Source organism: Ranitomeya imitator, chromosome 6, assembly GCF_032444005.1.
Source record: "Ranitomeya imitator isolate aRanImi1 chromosome 6, aRanImi1.pri, whole genome shotgun sequence".
NCBI classification, from domain to species: domain Eukaryota; kingdom Metazoa; phylum Chordata; class Amphibia; order Anura; family Dendrobatidae; genus Ranitomeya; species Ranitomeya imitator.
In genome coordinates this window covers 61,965,514-61,992,074 of record NC_091287.1, presented here as the reverse complement: position 1 = coordinate 61,992,074, position 26,561 = coordinate 61,965,514, and the positions used below count along the sequence as shown (strand labels likewise).

At 43.6% G+C, this 26,561-nt stretch overlaps 1 protein-coding gene across 1 annotated transcript in view; it reads right to left on the bottom strand.

The window, feature by feature from the left end:
* The window catches only part of VIPR2 (vasoactive intestinal peptide receptor 2), a 171,844-nt gene extending 161,846 nt beyond the window's left edge, over window positions 1-9,998 (bottom strand). The window contains exon 1 of the mRNA XM_069729711.1: window positions 9,632-9,998. Within this exon, the coding sequence (XP_069585812.1) occupies window positions 9,632-9,685 (54 nt within the window). The 5' untranslated portion in view covers window positions 9,686-9,998. The remainder of the gene's footprint in view (window positions 1-9,631) is intronic.
* Window positions 9,999-26,561: the final 16,563 nt, after the last annotated feature.

Sequence of the window (26,561 nt, the reverse complement as noted above, 5' to 3'; positions counted from 1 at the left end):
AAGTAAAAAAAATGTTTAAAAAAATATGAAATAAATAAAAAAAATATAAAAGTTTAAATCACCCCCCTGTGAGGACTGGCGGAACGCACCGAGTTAATATGGATGTTATAATTGGTGCGTTTGCAACCTGGGGTCCACTGTGCAGGAGACAACCTGCTGCTAGAAAATGACGGCACTATATGGCGGTATAAGTGAACTCAGTTACTTCACTGAGTCACACAGAAAAGAACACGCTGTGCCCTGTTAGCGTTACAGGGGAACACAGCTAACTGCTGAGCTGATGGCAGTCAGTGGTCACGCACACAGAGAAGTACACAAAAACTCCTCACCGGAGGTGCCAGTATTCTAGGGGCTTATTTCAGTCGGGTCCCTGAATACAATCATACAGGCGCAACCACAATTAGCAAGCTCATAACATGAAGTGATACTAGCACGTGGCCGTGCGGCCGTGCAAACATTTTATAGCTGCAGCAGCTTCAGGACCTTCCTAGAGGACCAATGGGAGCTGCAGCAGTACCTGAGCATGTGACCCCTGACCTCCAATGAGAGGTCGTATCCTGGGCATGCTCAGAAGGGAAAAAGCAGGACTTAGTCCTAGAGACGTCTGCTTGCCGCTGACCAGTACTGGCTACAATGGCTGAGCCTGGGAAAGCAGCAGAAACCATCCGCACCGTATCAGGCTGAGCCAGACGCTGGGACCGACGTCTCCGCTGAGCAGGCTCCACTGCAGCTGCAGAGGAATGGGAGACCACAGCGGAGATGGCTCGAGATTCCCCCTATGCAGAGGCGGGAACACACCCCCTTTCACCCCATTCAAAATAAAACAATAAAAATAAAATCAAATATACACATATTTGGTATCGTCGCATTCAGAATCGCCCGATCTATCAATAAAAAAAGGATTAACCTGATCGCTAAACGGCATAGCGAGAAACAAATTAGAAACGCCAACATTACGGTTTTTTTGGTCACTGCAACATTGCATTAAAATGCAATAACGGGCGATCACAAGAACATATCTGCACCAAAATGGTATCACTAAAAACATCAGCTCGGCACGCAAAAAATAAGCCCTCATCCGACCCCAGATCACGAAAAATTGAAACGCTACGGGTATCTGAAATTGGCGCATTTTTTTTTTCTACCAAAGTTTGGAATTTTTTTTCACCACTTAGATAAAAAATAACTTTGACATGTTTGGTGTCTATGAACTTGTAATGAGCTGTAGAATCATAATTGCTGGTCAGTTTTAGCATTTAGTGAAGCTAGCAAAAAAGCCAAACAAAAAACACGCATTGGATTGCACTTTTTTGCAATTTCAAAGCACTTGCAATTTTTTTTACTATTTTCTAGTACATGACATGGTAAAACCAGTGACGTCTTTCAAAAGTACAACTCGTCCCACAAAAAATAAGCCCTCACATGGCCATATTGATGGAAAAATAAAAAAGTTATGGCTCTGGGAAGGAGAGGAGTGAAAAACAAACACGGAAAAACAGAAAATCCCAAGGTCACGAAGGGGTTAAATGACTGTGGCACCTCTACATTTTGGACATTACATGATTCTGTTGGGTTTAAGAGGTGTTTCTGGGAGATCGAAAACATAAATTACGTTATGGATAACTATGAATTGTGTTTGCCTCCACATCTCATTGATTATTACTCTACATACTTTCTTCCAACCCTTCCTTATCTTAGACCCTATGTCTTGATCACTGAATTATTTCTTCTAATGTTTAAAAAAAAGTTTTGGGTTTTACGCCCAGTGTTATATTTCTTATCTCGCTGTATAGGAAAGAAATAGAAGATGATCTCGCCAAGGCCCTCATCAAGCAGTTCAAATCATTAGAGATGTTTTATTGGGTGATGTCTTCCAATTGATTCATAAGAGAATATCTAATCTGTTTGAAATTGTAATGTGTCGTTGGAATTTAAGTGAAACTTCTCAATTAATTCCCATTGTTCCAAACACCTCGTTTTTGTGGGATGCACAAAATGTGTGATGTTATGTATACCTTTTGATCTTCGCTCTTTAAACAATTTATTTTCAACTCCCTTGAAAAACTCTGGATTGTTCTAGAGAGGTAAATGTTTAGAGATTCAGTATGACTATATCGGATATCACTCTGTTTTATATTTGGATAGAGTCAAATCTTCCAATTATACCTCTTGAGATCAAAAAGTAATCTATCCTGGACCATGATTTGCAATTGTGTGAGTAGTGAGTGAACTCCCTGTCCTGAGGGTGAAAATGTCTCCACGTATTGTGGAGGTCACTCGAAGTTAATAACGGAGGTAATATCTTGTCATGTCACCTCATTATTTGGGTTATCTCTTTTCTGTATCTTCTGTCCTCATGTACAATAACCACTGAGTTAAAATCCCCTCTCAAAATCTTATTAGGGTTTGGGTCTTCTTGTAATTTTGTTTCTAACTGGAGGAAAAATGCTTTGTTGTTCTCATTTGCAGTATATATGTTATATATTTTATAAACTCTACCTAAGGTGGTTCAGGAGATAACATGGAGTTTAGTATCCCCATTACTGTTTGGCTTGAACACTTTTTTATATTCATTAGTATCCATATACACCCATTAGTTTGAGAGAAGGTATTCATAGGGAGCACTAAGTTTATCCACTTCAAGGTCAACTTTAAAGAACTATCGACGACGTCTTGAATTTGCCACGTCAACCATAAATTACGATTCTTCAAAACCTTGGATTCTGCTTCTTCTTGATCACGGCTCTAGAGTCCTGTTTTTCCTGAATTATGTCATTTTTGTTAGCAAAGTCAAGATATTTTACTAGGTCTTGCCTTGTGCGGTTGTTTTCCCCCTTATCAGCGCCTCTTCTTGGAGGTCCAATATTTTGTACCCTTTCGATCCTTCGGCTAACTGCAATATTAAGGGCTTTCGGGATATCAGATTTGCCTGGATTTCTCAGCTCCCTGGATGTGAATGATTCTGGTAGTCCCAGTACTATGAGATTGCTTCTTCTGGATCTATTTTCTAGCTATCTACGTGGTCTCTTAGAACAGTGTTTTCTCTGGTAAGTCGGGATAAAGTCTCATGATCTGTATCTGCATCATCTTCAGTAGCAAATATTTTGGCCTCTATTCTGTTCTTTTGTTCAGTCATTTCGTTTGGCTGTTCCAGCATTGGATGCAGTGTTAGTGATTGTCTAACACGGTACCAAGATATATATCTTTCCTGTGTCTCTTTTAGAGCGTGAAATATCTCCGGTAATAATTGACTGGCTACCTCAGAGGCTAGTCATTTATAATCCAGTGCCGATACCTGTGTGTCCACCAAACAGGGGTTTTCTGCATCCATAGTCATCTGCTGGTGGCTTTCATCCGGCGACATGTTTCCCTCAAGTTGCTGAGATCTCGGCCGAAGCTCTTTTGTTTTTGATCTACTGCCAGAAGATAACGTTCCATAAATATCGTACGAGTGTCTTGGGAAATTAGGTTCCTGGCTCAGGCATCTGAGACAGCTGTTTTGCTCCGATATGAAGCACAGGTCAGTGGGGTTATCAGGAGCTCACAGGCAGGGCCGCCATCAGGGCATTACTGCCCTGACTGTAGTATGGGACCCGGTGGGCAGAGGGGGCCCGCATCGGCCCGGTCCGCACTGAAATGCTTGGGGTGGACGTCGGCGCTGGACAGCGGCCAGGTAAGAAAGGTGTTTTTTTTTATTTTTACTGACTGAGGCAAGCCCAGGGCATGATAAAGACAAGAGGGCAGGAAGGGAGACATGGGGGCAGGAATGAAAACAACACTGGGGCAGGAATGAAAACAACACTGGGGGCAGGAATGGAAATGAACACAGGGGGCAGGAATGGAAATGAACACAGGGGGCAGGAATGAAAAGAACACTGGGGCAGGAATAAAAGCAACACTGGGGGCAGGAATGAAAAGATCACTGGGGGTAGGAATGAAAAGACCACTGGGGCAGGAATGAAAAGAACACGGGGTAGGAATGAAAACAACACTGGGGGCAGGAATGAAAACAACACTGGGGACAAGAATGAAAACAACACTGGGGGCAGGAATGGAAATGAACACAGGGGGCAGGAATGAAAAGAACACTGGGGTCAGGAATGAAAAGAACACTGGGGCAGGAATGAAAAGAATACTGGGGGTAGGAATGAAAAGAACACTGGGGCAGGAATGAAAAGAACACGGGGTAGGAATGAAAACAACACTAGGGGCAGGAATGAAAACAACACTGGGGGCAGGAATGGAAATGAACACAGGGGGCAGGAATGGAAATGAACACAGGGTGCAGGAATGAAAAGAACACGGGTCAGGAATGAAAAGAACACTGGGGCAGGAATGAAAAGAACACTGGGGGTAGGAATGAAAAGAACACTGGGGCAGGAATGGAAACAACACTGGGGGCAGCAATGGAAACAACACGGGGCAGGAATGAAAACAACACAGGGCAGGAATGAAAACAACACTGGGGGCAGGAATGAAAAGAACACAACCTAAAGACGTCACTGGTGAGTCAGTGTCTTACCTGTACACAGACACTGCATACTAAGTACAGATCTCCTGTGTATAATGGCACTTATGGTGATAGTATTGTGTTTTTTTTTTATTAATGATCAGTATTGCAGTATTCAGTCATACCGGCCATGGTGTGGCGGTATTTGTCCCTTGTATGTGCTATTATTTGGTCACTGTGGTGGTAATATGTGGTCTGGTCATGGTGTGGCGGTATTTGTTCCCTGTATGTGGTATTATTGGTCACCATGTGGTGGTAATATGTGATCTGGACATGGTGCGGTGGTATTTCTTCCTTGTATGTGCTATTATTCTGTCATTGTGGTGGTAATATGTGATCTGGACATGGTGTGGCAGTATTTGTTCCTTGTATGTGGTATTATAGGTCACTATGAAGTGGTAATATGGTGTCTGGTCATATTGCGGTGGTATTTGTCCCTTTGGATGTGATATTATTGGTCATTTTAAAAATTGAAAAATAAATAAAAATATACCTAAATTGTATTGCATATTTTAACAAATTTTTAATAGGTTAGCATAGAGTAGGGCCCGGCCAAAAGAGTCTACCTTGTCGTGGTGGCAGATTAGAAAAATCTTTTGGCCAAAACAAAAGCTGCTGGCTATATGTGTGATCTGGTGATGGGAACTGTTAATGTGTGATTGGTGAGAAGTGGAGTTTTTCCAAGAGAGAGCGGTGGGACTGTGAACAGTTCGAGTGGTGGAGGCGGAGCTGGGGTGGAGCCTGGGCGGAGTCTCAAGGGGGCCCTGAAAATGTTGCTAGTATGGGGCCCCGAAATTCCTAGTGGCAGCCCTGCTCACAGGGACGTAACCTGACATGATCAGTGCCGGAAATGGAAGGGAAAAAAAAGCTATCATTTTTGTTGACAAGCACCTACACAGCCATACCACTACTTCCTTATATAAAAATGTGCTGACAGATTCCCTTAATGAAATCTTCATTGTTTAAGTGGAAAAAAGAAAAATAACATTTTAAAAGAAAACTGTCTGCCAGAAGGAGGACCGGGCTGCTCTGGAGGCTCGGGGGGCGTGCAATCCCCAGAGTGAATGTCTGCTCTCTATTTACTAACATCGGAGAATATGCCAATATCCATGAAATAACAAATCTGTTTGCTACGGTTTATTTAGTGCAAGGTACACAAGAACACCAAAATCATTTTAGTTGCCATGGTGTCATTTATTGCATAATAGCAAGTTTGGGAAAAGTGTCGGTATTGTACTGGAGATTTATTTTATTCTCTCTGGCTGTAGACGGCACAAGCCACTGAGCCCAGTGATTGGCTGCAGCGGTCATGCACACTGTAGCTGTAATGCTGACGCCGCTACATGGCCTTTGTTGACAGGCAGCAGTGATACCATTACAACTACAGTGTGCAGGACCACTGCAGCCAATCACTGGGCTCAATGACTTCTTCCGTCTATAGAAGCAGGGAGAGCCAATGCTGCACTTGGGGAAGATGAGTACAGCAGAGTTTTGTTATTTTTGTACAGTTCCAACCCATTGCAAAAAATGTCTACCTACCTCATATATGAAATATGAAAAGTGAACAGACAATTTATCAGCGCATCTATTTACAAATCAATTAGACAAATAAAGTGCCACATATAACCACATTGTTAGTGCATGTATACATTTTTTACATATCGTTTTTGACAACATGATTAATGTACATAGAACAAGTTCCGACAGAGTTAATGGATATGAAGTGTTAGCTGTGCAGACTTTTCTGGTAGGACTCACCCCATTATAGAATCACTATAAGCGCCTAAATCCGGCGTCTATTAATTGAAATTGCGCAAGTCATAAACGCAAAACAGGAAATACTCAAGCCAGACAGGCGCACTGAGTGTTCCGGAGACGCTCGCGCCATCTTTGATGATGTCAACTCCTCAGTAGCTGCTGCGCATGATCAGGACTACGTCAGGCATCTACAGCTGACGAATCACCGTCGCCAGCGCCATCTTGGATGTGTTTAGAAAAAGAGAGGGAAAAAAGCAGTCAATGCGCACGCTCCCATCAGGGCTACATTATTAAAGAAGCCCATTTTAACCCCTTAAAGACAGGGCGATTTTTTATTTTCATTTTTTTCTCTCCTTCTTCCTAGAGATATAACTTTTTTTTACTAACATATAATGTACCGAAAATGCGGAAAAAAAGGGAGATGAATTGTGAAACAAAATTGTCATATTTTTTCTGGGATTAAGGAGATCACCTAAATGGCTCATGTCGTGCAGAAGCAGGGAAAACGTAGAAAATCCGGAAGATCAAAAGACAGAATCCATCTTCATAAAATCAAAAAATGTATTGGACAAAATGTAAAAGCTAATTGCATAAATCCATGGTGTGATACTAAACGCGTTTCTAACCCTCTCCTGCGTTCTTTCTCAAAGGTGAATGTTATGAAGCCGGAATCTATCTTTTTTTTTTTTTTTTTTCATATTTTGGGGGGTTTTGCTTTTACAGTGTTCATTTTATGTTAAAAAAAATAACTTGGAAACATTATTCTCCGGGTAAGTACAGTTAAGGTGATACCAAACTTACGTAGTTCTTAGTGGTTACAAAAATTTGGTTTGTGTTACCATTTTCCGAGACCCCTACTGGTTTTATTTTTTGCCAGTGGAGCTTTATAAAGCCTTGTATTTTGCATGGCAAGCTTAGATTTTTACTGATACAGATTTGATTGATTTTTATTGCATTTTTTAATGGTATGCGGTGCCCAGAAAAACAGCAATTCTTGAGTTTCACATTTTCTCGCAGCTTCTTGTGTACACTGTACTGTACATCGGTGGTGTGGGTGGGATTATACAGGGCTCAGCATTCAGAGAACTGCTAGATCTGCAGCACAAAGACTTCATCAAAATGATAGCAAGTAGCTCAATAAGTGACACATTGCTGGAATCAGGGTCTCAGCCCCTACATTATGCTGCTCTCAGGTGGGGTAGCAAAAACCTGGTGACAGATTCCCTTTAAACAAAAAAACAGAACTCCTGTAAAAAAAAAAATGTGTCCTATATAAATGGCGAGAGGTGGATCCCTTTCAATATAATGGGGTTTATTTGATTTACGTTCAGGATGCTATAATTTTAACACTTTTCTTCTTGGGATAAAATCACGACAAATCTCTTAATGGATTTTCCAATGCAAACCTAGCCTAAATAATATCAAATCTCTACTGAGCATAAATAGCGTCTCCCCCAATAAAGAAGGAAGGCGACCTCCTCCAGCGCTGTACATTGACGGTAAAGGGAGCTCAGCACGCGGCACTCTGAACTTTCGCTGACTCTAATGCATTTGAAACATAAATGTTTTCATATCTGAATGATTCTATGTTTAGCAAACCTGCCATAATGTATATTTCACTGCCTGGCTCTGCACAAACAAGATAATAGCCGTGAGGTTACACATGAGTAATACGCTCTGGAGAGGAACACTCGGTACGCTTTGTGGGAGTCAATTACAATTAAATACAAAGTTTTTCCAAAATGTGAAAAAATAAAAAAAATGACTGTTTACGTTCACAGGTAATATTCGCCACATCAGAAACTGCAATATTTGTAAATAAACAAATGCAGGAAGAAAAATGATCCTGCATGTACTGTAAAAAGCGGAATGGCGATTACAGAATATTGCAGCAATAACAAAGTGACAATTATAGTAAAATTGACACAATTGTAAAGCAAAAGATTGCAAAGTACAATACCCGGATCACCGCTATGTCCATTCAATGAAGTGCAATAGCGCCCTCTACTCTCTGCATGTGGCCATGACACGCTGCCGGAGGTACACAACTTCGTACAAGTATGTCCATACATACACACAAACATTACAGGATCATACGCTTCACAAATTGATGATGTATGTAATCCTATAAAAGGATCCTACTAATTCTATAAATACTGCCTCTTCAATTAAGCAACAAGCTATGTGAGAACGCACCAGAAAAAAAATATATGTTCTTATGAATTTCCGCAGCTTTTTATTAGTCGCTCAATTAACAAATAAGGAAAGATCAATGGAGGAAAAACTTTTGCATCTGAGTGCAGTTTGGTTGCAGTTCTTGATGATGTTGCAAGTTTTGGGAGTCAAGGACAAAAGTGGACAAAATAGAGAAGCAAGGGATGGATCTGTCTTTCCTTAAGGCTATGTGCACACAATGCGGATTCGGCTTAGGAATTTCTGGTGCGGATTCTGCCTCTCCTGGCAGAAAACGCACCTGCGGGTTCCCAAGCGTTTTCTGTGCAGTTCCGCAGCGTTTTTTGTGCAGTTCCGCGGTGTTTTTTGTGTGTTTTTGCTGCGGTTTTCTTGCGGATTTGCTGCGGTTTTCTATAATGGAATGGGTACAAAAACGCTGCAGATTCACAAAAAAGAAGTGACATGCTACTTTTTTTAAACCGCAGCGTTTCCGCAGCGGATTTTCCGCAAAGTGTGCACATTTTTTTTTTTTCTCATTGATTTACATTGTACTGTAAATCAATTGCGGATCTGCAGCGTTTCTGCACTGCAAAAAACGCTGCGGATCCGCAGAGAATCCGCAACGTGTGCACATAGCCTTATACTTTGCATTGGTGGCTAAAAAACGACTCCAAAAGGAAATACCAATACCAATAATTATTGGGACAATGGTAGAGGCACAGTTTAACAATGTGACAAAGAAGAGTTGCACGGCTTGTTGTGGTTTATCATAGGTGGCCAGGTAATAAACCGATTACGTTATTGCAACTATAATGCAAATATTGATGATGATAATAGGGGTACAAAAATACAATATTAGTAATGGGTATTTCTACTTCAAAGTTGAAGTTTAATCACTGTGATACTGATACATAATAATTAAACATTGCAGGGAAATATTAGTAAAAAAAAAAGGATTGTAAAAAATTAAATTTGCATGCTTTTATCATAGTGTTATATGGCTAAGAAAATCTAAATGATTACAATCTCAATATTCCTTTAATTATAAGGTTCTGTTAATTAAATCCTTTCAATAAAATTGTAAACCGATACCTAGATCAAGTCCTGCAGAGTATTTGGAAAGGCAGAAGAAGCTTTGTGTGCAGAGCTCATTTTAAGGAGACAGATTTACACTGTAGTCCAGATACTCACTAAAAGCAGAAGAGGAAAAGTGGCAAGGAGCACAGATGATGTAGTCTTCTTCATCTTATAGAGTAGGTTCAGGTTAGTAAGATTCCTGGGTGGGCATTGGGATACATTAGGTCCAGAAGCATGAGGTCCAGAGTGTATATTCTCAATGAACAGGGTAGAGGACAATAGGAATTGTTTCTTCTCTGTAGTAAAGAATAAGGCTCAAAATGGGAAAAGGTCTTCTTAGAAGTGAAGATCAGATCCTGGGGATCCAGGGAGTAGAAGCTTCTCCAGCACCTTTGCAGACCAAGTGATTTGAGAAGAACCAACTCCCTTCACTCCCCCACTAGAGCTGTTGATTCAAAGCTCTCATTGCACTTAGTAACTCAACTTGAAGCATTACAGAAGCTTCTGTATCAGAGGAAAAAAAAAGCCTGAGTGGGCAGGAACAGGATCAGAAACAAAATAGCTTTGATGGTCTCCTATTAAGTAGCAAAACCTCGGAGTAGAAACCAGCTCTGAATGTAACTGCGCTGTTAATCCATGTTTATATTGTGCTACATTTCCACTGAAAGTCCAATTCCCAACTACTGAAGATTAAAACTGAATTTCAAAGTTACAGCAGTTTATTGTCTGAGCTCTGGAAACCACAATGTAACAGAACTATTCTTAGGTTTTTTTTTTCCTTTCTATCACACAGGTTAGTTTTGTTACTGTAGTTTCAAATGTATAAAGAGAATAAAGCTACGTTCTCACAAGGCGTTTTTGGTGGGGTTTTTTTACGTTACATATTTTTTTAAAAATGCAGGTAACCTACGTTAGTTAAAGGGTACAGAAAATCTGCAATATCGAAAACTCACCAAAAAGCTCATTGTGGGAAATCTAGCCTAACTATGGTTTTATCAAACCTGCAATTAGCATGTCATCATGATATGGCATTAACAAGTATTTCTTCATTTGCCCACATTTCATACAGAGGCTTTCAGAAGTTTTTTTTCACTTAGATTCATCCATAATCAAAAAAGTTTAAATAAGAAATACAAATATTAGGTTCACAGTGTTAATTTATTCATAAATTTCTAGTAGGAATAACCGAGGATCGTCATGATGTAGAGTTCTGTGAAATGATAATCCAGAATTGTTATTTCATATCCAATGCAAGTTTTTGCTAAAATAGGAATGCTGACAGGTTATCTTTAAAGGGAACCTGTCACCCCCAAAATCGAGGGTGAGCTAAGCCCACCAGCATCAGGGGCTTATCTACAGCCTTCTGTAATGCTGTCGATAAGCCCCCGATGTATCCTGGAAGGTGAGAAAAAGAAGTTAGATTATACTCACTCAGGGGCGGTCCCACTGTGGTGTGGTACGATGGGCATCGTGGTCCGGTCCGGGGCCTCCTATCTTCTTACGATGATGTCTTCTTCTTGTCTTCACGCTGCGGCCCCTGCGCAGGCGTACTTTGTCTGTCCTGTTAAGGGCAGAGGAAAGTACTGCAGTGCGCAAGCGCCGTGAAAGGTCAGAGAGGCCCCGCGCCTGCGCACTGCAGTACTTTGCTCTGCCCTCAACAGGACGTCATCGTAAGAAGATAGGAGGCCCCAGACCGCGACGCCCATTGGACTGGGACCACCCCTGGGTGAGTATAATGTAACCTCTTTTTGTCATCTTTCAGGATACATCGGGGGCTTATTTACAGCATTACAGAATGCTGTAGATAAGGCCCTGATGCTGGTGGGCTTAGCTTACCTTTGATTTTTGGGGGTGACAGGTTCCCTTTAAACCCAGCAAAGAGAAGTTGCTCTGTGAAAATGTAATATAGACTACTGTGAGGGAGTATGGGAAGATGGGCTGTTTATAGCTAAACAATGTCATATAGAATGGCAATCCGGTAAATGCAGGGCTGGAACAAGGTATTTTTAGGCAGATGAAGCCGATGGTGCCTCCCCCTCTTTTGATGAACCCTCAGCCCCCATGTAAAGGAATGGGTCAGAGACTAAAGTAATAGGTCTTCTAATGCTCCCCTACTCCTGCTCTGATGACCACTTCCACTATAATTGTTACCTTTTTCTCCCAAAAATACCAGCAAAGGTAAAAAGTGGTGTATTTTAGAGGTGAGGCTCAACAGAGGGTGTGTTTTCAAAGGTAGATATAAAATAATTGCACAATACAAGGAACAAATAGCGATATTAATCCCTGACATCCTACATTTTAAATGTCAGACCTACGGATGGTCATGGAAACTAATATAGCTTAAATATAATGGGGGCTGTTTGGTTTCACCTAAGGTATGCAGCATTTGGGGGATATTCTAATGGAAACTAAAGAGACCCTATTATACATAAAGGGATATGTTTGATGGTTTTTACGTCCGTTATGTGACAAATACAGTTTGCAATTAACTGATGGTGGTTCTGGAATCTCTATCAGTACATTAATGCATCACCAGAACCATAATTAATACATGAAAACATCATGAGAATGGCCATTTAGTAAATAAATACAACACCATTACCATTATCAGTACTTGTATACATTACAAGAACCACCATCAATACATGAATACATCAGCAGAACCACCATCATGCATGAATACATAACCAGAACCATCATAAGTACATGACTAAATCACCAAGCTTAGTGTGATGCTAGTCACTACTCACGGATAAGCCATGAGGCAGAGTGGTCGAGAGTTCCAAGGTCAAAAGCCAGGAAGGTACGTCATAAACCGAAGGAAGAGACAAAGGCGTAGTCAGGTAATGTTCTGAAGTCAGAATACAAGGAGGATAGTGGATCAGAGCAGAAGGGGTTAAACAGACAGATGGTCTGAACGAGGTCTATGGTCAGACAACAAAAGGGCTACCAACAGTGAGACAAACTGCACAGTAGCTGAATATACATCTGGCAGAGGACTGGGAGTAACAGAAAAGTTAAGTAGCCTGGCAATCACCTGGATAATGAACAACTGGAGAGAGCCAGTGCCTCCCAGTCTCACATTGGACAGCCAAGCTGTCAATCAACACACTGACAGCTCAGTACACCCCTGCATCAGACTGGACAACTGAGCTATCAATCAAAGCGCTTACAGCTTCAGCAAGCCTCTTTACGGCTGAGCCATTAGTAACTGCATCCCATCCAAGATACACTGAAAGGTGGAACAGTGACACTTAATACAGCAATCAGTTTTGATGTTAAGTCACGCCCATATACATATGTATCTCCTGAACCTACAACTCCCAGAATGTCTTTAACAATGTTAAAGAAATACTGAGAGTTGTCATCCATAATTATCAAATTCTAGACCATACAGAAAATACAGTAATGATAAGCCCCTCATAATGTCCCCACATCCAGCCCCTCAACCCCTCAATGTCTCTATATCCATCCTCTTATAATGTCCCCACATCCAGCCTCTCAATGTTGCCACACCAGCCCTTTATATTGTCCTCACATCCAGCCCCTCAATATTCCCACACCTAGACCCTTTTATAGTCCACACAGCCAGCCCCTAAATGTCCACAAAGCCAGCTTCCCCATATTGTCACCAAAACAATCCCCTCATAATATCACCACAGCTAGTTCCTCATAATGTCCATACAGCCAGCCCCTCATAATGTTCCCACAGCCAACCACATAATGTCTCACAGCCAGCCCCTCATAATGTCCCCGCAGTCAGCCCCTTATAGTGTCCCCACAACCAGACCCTCAATGTCCACACAGCCAGTTCCCCCATATTGTCCCCACATCCAGCCCCTCATAACATTCCCACAGCCAGTCCATCAATATCCCCCAGTGTCATGGACATGGTTTGCGGAACCACTGTGCCACGGATCGCGGAGAGCCTGGAGGGGCATGACTAAGTGAGCACCTGACTGTTCATTAGAGCCTCTGATGGTGAGGTTAGACTTGGCTCCCGATGAACGCCAGTTGCCACTCCAGGACAGACCAACGGATGTGCAGCAGCTGGCCCCAGAGGACAGACTGGATGGAGCAGCAGGCAGAGTTTGTATCAGAGTGCAGCAGGCGGATCTGCACCGGCGTGCAGCAGGCAGGATCTGCACCAGAATGCAACAAGCATGATCTGCACCGGAGTGCAGCAGGCAGGATCTGCACCAGAGTGCAGCAAAGACTGGTATGCAACCTTACACAACATAGACTGCAAAACAGGAAGGTTGCTCAGGCATCTCCCCAGTGCGGAGGAAGCAATATATACAAAATATCCCCCGGCCATTGGTTGGGGAGGAAATAGCAAGTGCACGCGCTGGCACTCTAGGAGGGTGAGAGTGCACGCGTGTCCTAAGGACATGGCTGGAAGCTCAACTGGAAGCTCTGCTGGAAGCATGAAGAGCATGGCGAAGGGAAGAACCAACCGCAGCACGGGTGAGTGAAGTGACATGGCGGAGACCCTGCCTGTCAGAGCAGGACTCCGGTGTGGTGCTAACATCCAGCCAGCCCATCATAATGTCCCCACAGTCAGCCCTAATAGTGTCCCTACAGCCAGCCCCTCAATGTCCACATAGCCAGCCTCCCATAATATCCCCACATTCAGCCCTTCAATGTCCCCACAGCCAGCCTGTCAATGTCACCACAGCCAACAACTCATAATGTTCCCAAAGGCAGCCCCACAATGTCCCAACATCCAGCCCATCATAATGTCCCCACAGCCAGCCCCTCATATTGTTCCCAACCCCAGCCCCTCAATGTCCACACAGCCAACCCCATAATGTCCCCATATCTAGCTCTTCAATGTCCCCAAAGCCAACCCCTCAATCTCACACTGCCAACCCCTCATAATGTCCCCACAGCCAGCCCCTCAATGTCCTCACATAATTTCCCCACATCCAGCCCCTGATATTGTCCCCACATCCAGCTCCTCATATTGTCCCCAAACGAAGCCCCTCATATTGTCCCCACATGAAGCCCCTCATATTGTCCCCACATCCAGCCCCTCATAATGTCTCCACAGTCAGCTCTTATTGTTGCACTCCTTACGAATACAATTGAGTACAAGGAGTGAGCGATGGCAGGGGCACAGGCAGAGTAAGGTGTGAGTAGTGTCAGTGACTAACACAGCTCCCCTGTGTGCGTGCAGCCTGACCGTCACTGTGCTGAATGCCTGCGGCCAGAGTAGGGGGACAGGCGGCCGCAGGCACTCAGCAGTGTCAGTGTTTTTATTTCAATGTTCGCCCACAAATGGGAGGCAGAAGGTAGTGCCCTAGGCAGGTACCAACCCTGCCTACCCCTTGTCCCAGCTCTGTGTCTGTGGCAAATGCACTGTAGTATGATCTGTTTGTGTGACTGTAACAGTATAAACTATTAACTACTGTATTTTTCGGACTATAAGACGCACCGAATCATAAGACACACCCCAAATTTAGAAGACAAAAATAGGATAAAAAGTTTTAGGTGAAAAATGGAGTATGTCTTGTAATCCAAACTTAGCTTACCGGGCGGGGGGTGATGGCGGTGGAAGGCGGTCACAGAAGGCAGTGTCGCCGCTGCAGGAAGCCGGAAATGGCAGGGGTGGTTGATGCTGCGGACCCTCAGTTGGGAGGAAAGGGTGTCATGGAGGTGCTAGGTAGGAGCCACTGATCTCCCAGCCGTGGGCTTCAGGAACATGTTGGTGTGTGAGGTAGGAGCGGAGTGTCCACTCTGCACACTAATCTACTGGCGGTGGGCTTCAGGAAAATGGCGCATGTGCAGCTTGAGATCTTGGCTCTAAATTGAACCAATGTCTAAATCAGTAAGCCACACACAGACACAACTGATAGACCCTGCTGTTACTTCTAGGAAGTATTTGGTAAGTATCACGGCATGGCTTTGGGACCCCTTTCCTAGTTTTCAAACACTCCCCCAAAGGAAAAAGAAACTGTACCTTTCAACAGGATGCAAAACGTGGTGTGAATGGAGCTTTATAGGAACATATTTGTTTGCTACAGTTCCTGCTTTGCCCAAATATTTATAGAATCTAAAAAAGTAAACAAAAAAATAACCAATCTGTGAATTCTTGTTTGTCACAAATGTTCAAAAAGTAACAATAGCTCAATATATTTCACTAATAGATTTTCTCTTTCAGGAGTAATCAGATGACATTTTGTGCAACATCAATTGTAGAGAACAGGTTTTCCTGAGATAAGAGTACAGGAGGGAATGTAAAGCAACACCAGCAAATGTACATGAAAAATCCGAGGTTTCTTTTAGGTCAGACCCAGAGATTAGTCAGACGGCAGAAAGAAAATTCTAGTAAGTACATAATCAAGCTTTATTCAGGAGGGAAGGTAGGAGGGAAACAAGTAACATATGCTTTCATATATAGCATGCATATAGAAAATGAGGGATTAACCATTTTTAGTAAAATCCACAGGTGATGATCCCGAGAGTTCACAAAAAAATAGGTGAAGTTTTTGTTAATGCTGTTCAGTGAATAAATAGAAATTATTCAGTCCACAGAATAATAACAGTAACGTTACCTTATAATGTATTTGTCCTATTTGAACAATAAATTATTATTATGTGCGTATATAAGAGGATGAAACTCAGTCCACAGCTCTCTTACAAAACGTAGTTATTAGTGCCACACATGTCCCACTATTATGTTTCAGACAGACTGTCATACTCTTTGTCGTTACTATGGCTAAACATTGAGCCTGTTGAAGTTAAGATACATTTTTCTTTAATTCAGGTAGGTACTCTGTACGTATTGTAATATATAGGGATAAATGATCCAGCTCCCGGCATGGTGAATATATGTCTCTCCCCATGTTCCCCCCTGCCTTCCAACATGAACTCTCCATGAATATCGTCTGGATACTTACCTCCTTTTAATCAGAATCTTGTTTTATCTGTGATGTACCGGGAGCTGGATCATTTCTCCCTTTGTATTGCATTGAGCGCCTGCAGCAGCAATGATCGCAGACTCACGGATCCACTGGAGCTGGTGGAGGGTGAGCTGGTTTTTCCTATTACATGATACATGTTGTAATATAGACACAGTGGGTACGGAAAGTATTCAGACCCCTTTCAATTTTTCACTCTTTGCTTCATTGCAGCCATTTGGTAAATTCAAAAAAGTTCATTTTTTTCTCATTAATGTACAGTCTGCACCCCGTCTTGACTGAAAAAAGCAGAAATGTAGAAATTGTTGCATATTTATTAAAAAACAAAAACTGATCCTAAGACCAAACGTCACGTTTGGCTTTTTTTGAAATGTGCGTGACTGAATATATTGTTGCTACATAACCACATAAAATACTTATATATTTTTTTACAGTTGCACTGAAACATCTTTAAACAATCTATAAAGAGTTAAATTAGTGTGGACACATTGTGCCTCCTCTGTTTGAACTGGAGCTCTAGGTGCTGCATAATTCTACTGCCTACTCACAGTGATGATGATTCATTGGGAACCTAGAAACAGGTAGATATTGGCACCAAAACTTCAGCACATGTACACAGATGTATATTTAATTGCAATTCAGGTGACACATACGACATTTACGAGTTTAACTCTACTAAATGATAGATGCCAACCTTCTTAAATCCAGTTAGCTCAAATCTCCAGGGAATTTTTTTTTTTCATTTGGTTACTGTCATGAGTCTGTTGTAGGGTGACCTGGGACCAGGGGCTCCTTCCCTGTCCCTAATGCTAAGGGGCGCCCTACTTCGCCCTGTTTCCAGGGTTACTTCTGAAGGTGAAGATGCCGGGGCCACTTACATTACCTTATCTCCTGAATCCGCCCTCCGTCTGTACCCTTTTCCCACCCAGGGAAGAGGGGAGTAGCAGTGCACCGTAGTACATCAACCAGACAAACAAGGTAACACGAACAGGGGTAAAGAAAAATACCAAATATACAACTATACTCACACATATAACAGAGGAATGCATCGGGAAGTGGAAGATGGGATAAAACCAAAGTAGGAGAAGAAAGGAAATTATCACACTCAGAAACCCAAGCAATAATCACAGATAAATCCACCAAATGCCTACTCTAATAACCACCAACTACTATCCTCCAAGCCATGCAGCACAAGCTTGCTCTGACGATGTGTAGCAGTTAGGACCCAGATTAGATAGGGGACAGGAGTGGCAAACCATGCTCAGCTTAGAGCACTAGCTCCCAGAGCTCTCAACATGGTCGATTAACCCTTGTACTGCCAAAATAAATGTACACCTTTTAAAAAGTAGGTGAAGTGCTTCTATTTATTCAGAAAATACAAAGCTGCACTCTGGATTGTTTAGAATGGTAAATCTAGAAAACTGGAACTGTATTACTGCCATAGAAAGTTGGTTAAGTGCTATATTATGTTCATGTAGAATTTTGGAAAATTGGAAATGCAATATTGCTATGGGAAAATTTACAGTAAAAAGAAGGTACTTAGCACATAAATTGGCCAATGTATATGAGCCCAACCGCAACGTCAATGTGTACCTTATAGTTGGGTCCCTGTCCTGATAAGTCACTACTCTTGGATAGGGTTGAGCGAAACGGGTCGTTCATTTTCAAAAGTCGCCGACTTTTGGCAAAGTCGGGTTTCATGAAACTCAATACGACCCCTGTGCGGGGTCGGCCATGCGGTACGCGACTTTCGTGCCAAAGTCGCGTTTCAATGACGCGAAAAGCGCCATTTCTCAGCCAATGAAGGTAAACGCAGAGTGTGGGCAGCGTGATGACATAGGTCCTGGTCCCCACCATCTTAGAGAAAGGCATTGCAGTGATTGGCTTGCTGTCTGCGGTGTCACAGGGGCTATAAAGGGGCGTTCCCGCCGACCGCCATGTTACTGCTGCTGATCTGAGCTTAGGGAGAGGTTGCTGCCGCTTCGTCAGAAGCAGGGATAGCGTTAGGCAGGGTCCATTAACCACCAAACCGCTTGTGCTGTAGCGATTTCCACTGCCCAACACCACCTTCGGTGTGCAGGGACAGTGGAAGCTACATTTTTTTTTTTTTTTCCCTCAGCGCTGTAGCTCATTGGGCTGCCCTGGAAGGCTCCCTGATAGCTGCATTGCTGTGTGTACGCCGCTGTGCAAACCAACTGCTTTTTTCAAAGCACAAATCCTCTTGTTCCTTCCTTTCTGCACAGCTATCTTTTTTGTTTGTCCACACTTTTTATTTAATTTGTGCATCAGTCCACTCCTTATTGCTGCCTGCCATACCTGGCTGAGATTACTGCAGGGAGATAGTAATTGTTGGACACTCCCTGTTTTTTTTTTTTGTTTTTTTTTTGTGGGAGATTAAGATTTTCATTTCTGCTAGAGTGCCATCCCTGTGTGTGCCATCTCTCACTCAGTGGGCCATAGAAAGCCTATTTATTTTTTTGCTTGATTTGGGTTATAAAATCTACCTGAAAAAATCACTACATCAATCAGTGGGAGAAAAATATTGGCCTCAGGGCTTGTGTGCCACTCTTGACTCCTGTGTGTGCCATCTCTCAGTCAGTGGGCCATAGAAAGCCTATTTATTTTTTTGCTTGATTTGGGTTCTAAAATCTACCTGAAAAAATCACTACATCAATCAGTGGGAGAAAAATATTGGCCTCAGGGCTTGTGTGCCACTCCTGACTCCTGTGTGTGCCATCTCTCACTCAGTGGGCCATAGAAAGCCTATTTTTTTTTTTTTGCTTTATTTGGGTTCTAAATTCTACCTGAAAAAATCAATAAATCAATCAGTGGGAGATTAATATTGGCCTTTGGGCTTGTGTGCCAGTCCTAAGGGTGCCATCTCTCTCACAAATAGTGGGCCATAGAAAGCCTATTTATTTTATTTTTTTGGTTTTATAAATTCTCCCTGAAAAAAAAAAGGGAGATTAATATTGGCCTTTGGGCTTGTGTGCCAGTCCTAAGCGTGCCATCTCTCTCTCTCAGATAGTGGGCCATAGAAAGCCTATTTATTATTTTTTTATTGGGTTTATAAATTTTCCCTGGAAAAAAAAAAAAGTGGGAGATTAATATTGGCCTCTGGGCTTGTGTGCCAGTCCTGAGCGTGCCATCTCTCTCACAAATAGTGGGCCATAGAAAGCCTATTTTTTTTTTTTTTTTGGGTTTTATAAATTCTCCCTGAAAAAAAAAAGGGAGATTAATATTGGCCTTTGGGCTTGTGTGCCAGTCCTAAGCGTGCCATCTCTCTCTCTCAGATAGTGGGCCATAGAAAGCCTATTTATTATTTTTTTTATTGGGTTTTTAAATTTTCCCTGGAAAAAAAAAAAAGTGGGAGATTAATATTGGCCTCTGGGCTTGTGTGCCAGTCCTGAGCGTGCCATCTCTCTCACAAATAGTGGGCCATAGAAAGCCTATTTATTTTTTTTTTTTTGGTTTTATAAATTCTCCCTGAAAAAAAAAAGGGAGATTAATATTGGCCTTTGGGCTTGTGTGCCAGTCCTAAGCGTGCCATCTCTCTCTCTCAGATAGTGGGCCATAGAAAGCCTATTTATTATTTTTTTTATTGGGTTTATAAATTTTCCCTGAAAAAAAAAAAAGTGGGAGATTAATATTGGCCTCTGGGCTTGTGTGCCAGTCCTGAGCGTGCCATCTCTCTCACAAATAGTGGGCCATAGAAAGCCTATTTATTTTTTTGGTTGATTTGGGTTCTAAATTCTACCTGAAAAAATCAATAAATCAATCAGTGGGAGATAAATATTGGCCTCTGGGCTTGTGTGCCACTCCTGACTCCTGTGTGCGTCATCTCTCACTCAGTGGGCCATAGAAAGCCTATTTTTTGTTTTATTTGTTTTCTAAATTCTCCCTGAAAAAATCATTTTATTTTATTTGGTTTCTAAATTCTTCCTGAAAAAATCATTTTTTTTTATTATTTTTTTTTTCTAAAGTCTCCCTGAAAAAAAAAAAAATCAAATCAGTGGGAGATTAATATTGCCCTTTCTGCTTGTGTGCCAGTCTTGACTCCTGGGTGTGCCATCTCTCTCTCTCTCTCTCTCTCTCTCTCCAATTGTGGGCCATAGAAAGCCTATTTATTTTTTTGCTTGATTTGGGTTCCAAAATCTACCTGAAAAAATCACTAAATCAATCAGTGGGAGAAAAATATTGGCCTCTGGGCTTGTGTGCCACTCCTGACTCCTGTGTGCGTCATCTCTCACTCAGTGGGCCATAGAAAGCCTATTTTTTGTTTTATTTGTTTTCTAAATTCTCCCTGAAAAATCATTTTATTTTATTTGGTTTCTAAATTCTTCCTGAAAAAATCATTTTTTTTTATTATTTTTTTTTTCTAAGTCTCCCTGAAAAAAAACAAAAAACAAATCAGTGGGAGATTAATATTGCCCTTTCTGCTTGTGTGCCAGTCTTGACTCCTGGGTGTGCCATCTCTCTCTCTCTCCAATTGTGGGCCATAGAAAGCCTATTTATTTTTTTGCTTGATTTGGGTTCCAAAATCTACCTGAAAAAATCACTAAATCAATCAGTGGGAGAAAAATATTGGCCTCTGGGCTTGTGTGCCACTCCTGACTCCTGTGTGCGTCATCTCTCACTCAGTGGGCCATAGAAAGCCTATTTTTTGTTTTATGTGTTTTCTAAATTCTCCCTGAAAAAATCATTTTATTTTATTTGGTTTCTAAATTCTTCCTGAAAAAATCATTTTATTCTATTATTTTTTTTTCCTAAAGTCTCCCTGAAAAAAAAAAAAAATCAAATCAGTGGGAGATTAATATTTACATTTGTGCTTCAGTGACAGTCCTGCGTGTGTGGCATCTCTCTCATTTGTTGCCACCAACAACAGAGTGTGTAACATTGTGCCTGATTTTCGTTGTGGTCTCACTCACCTGTAAAGGGGTAGCTAAATCATACTGAAGTTATAGCTCACCGTGTAAGTTGTGTGACAGCAACAAATACCGTTAGTTTGGTTACGTTTTTAAAACAATGAGGAAGTCTGGTGGAAGAGGTCGTGGCCGGGGGCGTTCATTGTCAGCTGGTAATGAGGGTAGTGGTAGTGGTGGAGCATCAGCTGGTCGTGGGAAAAAAAATATTGCACCTAAGTCTGGAGCTGTGGAGCCAGGTTCGTCGTCTGGCTACACAAGGCCTCGAACGCTCCCTTTTCTGGGAGTAGGAAAACCGCTTTTAAAGCCGGAGCAGCAAGAGCAAGTTTTGGCTTATCTTGCTGACTCAGCCTCTAGCTCTTTTGCCTCCTCTCGTGAAACTGGTAAATGTCAAAGCAGCACGTCGTTAGTGGATGTTCACGGTCAGGGACAAGTCGCTTCCTTGTCCTCTTCAGCAAAAACAACAACAGAGAAGAATGCAGCAGGCGACACAACGGGTTACTCCATGGAGCTCTTTACACATACCGTCCCTGGCTTAGAAAGTGAAGCAGTTAACAGTCCATGCCCATTACAAGTTGAATCTGACATGGAGTGCACTGATGCACAGCCACAGCCAGACTACTATGCTGGTCCTTTGACTCAGACCACAACATTGCCCTCGCAGGGTAATGATCAAGAATCAGACCCTGATGAGACTATGTTGCCCCATCACGAACGCTATACCACCGACCGACACGGTGACACAGACGAAGTTGCACACGAGCTACAAGAAGAGGTAATAGATGACCCAGTTCTTGACCCCGATTGGCAGCCATTGGGGGAACAGGGTGCAGGCGGCAGCAGTTCTGAAGCGGAGGAGGAGGGGCCGCAGCAGGCATCAACATCGCAACAGGTTCCATCTGCCGGGCCCGTATCTTGCCCAAAACGCGTGGCAAAGCCAAAACCTGTTGGAGGACAGCGTGGCCATCCGGTTAAAGCTCAGTCTGCAATGCCTGAAAAGGTATCCGATGCTAGAAAGAGTGCAGTCTGGCATTTTTTTAAACAACATCCAATTGATCAGCGCAAAGTCATCTGTCAAAAATGTTCAACTACCTTAGGCAGAGGACAGAATCTGAAAAGTCTCAATACAAGTTGCATGCATAGACATTTAACCACCATGCATTTGCAAGCCTGGACTAACTACCAAACGTCCCTTAAGGTTGTAGCACCCTCGGCCAATGAAGCTAGTCAGCAACGCAACATCCCTTCCGGCAGTGTAGGGCCACCATTTTCCGCACCACCTGCAGTATCTGTGCAGGTTTCTTTGCCAGGCCAAAGCAGTCAGGGTCAGGGAATCACCAGTTTCGTAGTAGGAAACACTGCATCTAGGGCACCGGCGGCAACAATACCATCTCCCACCGTCTCTCAGTCTGCCATGTCCACCGGCACCCCCGCTAGTTCCACGATCTCCAGCTCTCCAGTCCAGCTCACCCTACATGAGACTATGGTTAGAAAAAGGAAGTACTTAGCCTCGCATCCGCGTACACAGGGTTTGAACGCCCACATAGCTAGACTAATCTCGTTAGAGATGATGCCCTACCGGTTAGTTGAAAGCGAAGCTTTCAAAGCCCTGATGGACTACGCTGTACCACGCTACGAGCTACCCAGTCGACACTTTTTTCCAGAAAAGCCATCCCAGCCCTCCACCAGCATGTTAAAGAGCGCATCGTCCATGCACTCAGGCAATCTGTGAGCACAAAGGTGCACCTGACAACAGATGCATGGACCAGTAGGCATGGCCAGGGACGTTACGTGTCCATTACGGCACACTGGGTGAATGTTGTGGATGCAGGGTCCACAGGGGACAGCAAGTTTGGGACAGTTCTGCCTAGCCCACGGTCTAGGAAACAGTTGGCTGTAGCCGTTCGCACCCCCTCCTCCTCCTCTTCGTCCTCCTGCAGAAGCGAGAGCTCGTCCACAGACCGCAGTCGCACAACCACTCCATCCGCAGCTGCCACTGTTGCACACCAGGTCTTCCATTATGGGGCAGCTACTGGCAAACGTCAGCAGGCTGTATTGGCTATGAAGTGTTTGGGCGACAACAGACACACCGCGGAAGTTCTGTCCGAGTTCTTGCAGAAAGAAACGCAGTCGTGGCTGGGCACTGTAGATCTTGAGGCAGGCAAGGTAGTGAGTGATAACGGAAGGAATTTCATGGCTGCCATCTCCCTTTCCCAACTGAAACACATTCCTTGCCTGGCTCACACCTTAAACCTGGTGGTGCAGTGCTTCCTGAAAAGTTATCCGGGGTTATCCGACCTGCTCCTCAAAGTGCGTGGACTTTGCTCACATATCCGCCGTTCGCCCGTACACTCCAGCCGTATGCAGACCTATCAGCGTTCTTTGAACCTTCCCCAGCATCGCCTAATCATAGACGTTGCAACAAGGTGGAACTCAACACTGCACATGCTTCAGAGACTGTGCGAACAGAGGCGGGCTGTTATGTTTTTGTGGGAGGATACACATACACGGGCAGGCAATAGGATGGCAGACATGGAGTTGTCAGGTGTGCAGTGGTCGAAGATTCAAGACATGTGTCAAGTCCTCCAGTGTTTTGAGGAATGCACACGGCTGGTTAGTGCACACAACGCCATAATAAGCATGAGCATCCCCCTAATGCGTCTGCTGATGCAAAGTTTGACGCACATAAAGGATCAGGCGTCTGCAGCTGAGGAAGAGGAAAGCCTTGATGACAGTCAGCCATTGTCTGGCCAGGGCAGTGTACAGGACGAGGTAGCGGGCGAAGAGGAGGAGGAGGACGAGGAGGATGATGGGGATGATTATATTTTTAATGAGGAAGCTTTTCCGGGGCCACTGGAAATTGGTGGCGCGGCAAGGCCGGGTTCTGGTTTTTGGAGGGACACAAGTGACGTGGATTTGCCTGAAACTGCCCCTCAACCAAGCACAACCGCAGATTTGAGAACTGGAACTTTGGCCCACATGGCGGATTATGCCTTACGTATCCTCAAAAGGGACACACGCATAACTAAAATGATGAACGATGACGATTACTGGTTGGCCTGCCTCCTTGATCCTCGCTATAAAGGCAAATTGCAAAATATAATGCCACATGAGAACTTGGAACTAATATTAGCAACCAAACAATCAACTCTTGTTGACCGTTTGCTTCTGGCATTCCCTGCACACAGCGCCCGTGATCGTTCTCACACGAGCTGCAGGGGCCAGCAGACCAGAGGTGTTAGAGGGGCAGAAATAGAAGTGGCGTTGGCCAGAGGGGTTTTCTGACCAGGTTGTGGAGTGATTTTGCTATGACCGCAGACAGGACAGGTACTGCAGCATCAATTCAAAGTGACAGGAGACAACATTTGTCCAGTATGGTTACAAACTATTTTTCATCCCTTATCGACGTTATCCCTCAACCGTCATTCCCATTTGATTACTGGGCTTCCAAATTAGACACCTGGCCAGAATTGGCAGAATATGCATTGCAGGAGCTTGCTTGCCCGGCAGCTAGTGTCCTATCAGAAAGAGTATTCAGTGCTGCAGGTTCAATACTAACAGAAAAAAGGACTCGTCTGGCTATCCAAAATGTAGATGATCTAACCTTCATTAAAATGAACCACAACTGGATTTCGAAATCTTTTGCCCCACCTTGCACGGCTGACACCTAGTTTTCCTATGAAAAGGTCTTGCCTGTGGACTATTCTGAATGACTTTTCCAATCTCGTAATTTTCTGCACCTGATTGTCCAGCATACGACATGTTTACACCTCACTAAATGGCCAAACTCCCCACACGGGGCCGTGGTATCGACACTTGGCGCCAGCACCCGTGAGAGTGCTGTTTGTCTGAAGAGGTGGGTGTGCCCGCTTTTGGTCGACGGCACTGCCACTGGGTCCCTCCTAGTACAATAAAGTGTCTCTGGCGGTGGTGGTGCGCACCCAACGTCAGACACACCGTTGTAATATGAGGGGCCCTGGGCCTGTACCGCCGGCCACAAGACAGTTCCCCCCCCAGCTCAAACAGTGCTCTACCACTTGCAAAATTATCTCACAGCTCTACCAATGTTTAGTCTATGCGCTGACATCCTTCAATGCCTGCCACTGACAATACCATTGTATTGACATTTTTGTTATGTTAGGCCTTCGAAGCCTGTCTGCGGTCACTCCTTCCACTATGCCTCCACTGACCACACCACTGCTGCCCGTGTACCCCTGGAACCAATTTAAAATTGCCTACAGCCATGTGTTATTATTTTAGGCCTTCGATGCCTGTCTGCGGTCACTCCTTCCACTAGGCCTCCACTGACCACACCACTGCTGCCCGTGTACCCCTGGAACCAATTTAAAATTGCCTACAGCCATGTGTTATTATTTTAGGCCTTCGATGCCTGTCTGCGGTCACTCCTTACAATATGCCTCCACTGACCACACCACTGCTGCCCGTGTACCCCTGGAACCAATTTAAAATTGCCTACAGCCATGTGTTATTATTTTAGGCCTTCGATGCCTGTCTGCGGTCACTCCTTCCACTAGGCCTCCACTGACCACACCACTGCTGCCCGTGTACCCCTGGAAACAATTTAAAATTGCCTACAGCCATGTGTTATTATTTTAGGCCTTCGATGCCTGTCTGCAGTCACTCCTTACAATATGCCTCCACTGACCACACCACTGCTGCCCGTGTACCCCTGGAACCAATTTAAAATTGCCTACAGCCAGCCCAATTTTTTTATTTTAGGCCTTCGATGCCTGTCTGCGGTCCGTTCTTTCTACTACTACTACACTGACCAGGTCACTGCTGCCCGTGTTCCCCTGGAACCAATTTAAAATTGCCTACAGCCATCTGTTATTATTTTAGGCCTTCGATGCCTGTCTGCGGTCACTCCTTACAATATGCCTCCACTGACCACACCACTGCTGCCCGTGTACCCCTGGAACCAATTTTACAGTGTCTACAGCCTAATTTTGTTATGTTAGGCCTACTACGCCTGTCTGCGGTCCCTCCTTCCAATACTCGTCCACTGACCACACCACTGCTGCCCGTGGACCCCTGGAACCTATTTATAATTGCATAGAGCATCCTTTTTTTAATAGTAGGCGTACAAAGTCTGTCTGCGGTTCACTATTGAAATTGTCCTCCACTGCCCAGAGCACTGCAGCTTGTGTACCCCTGTAACTTTTTTCTGCTGCAGTGAGC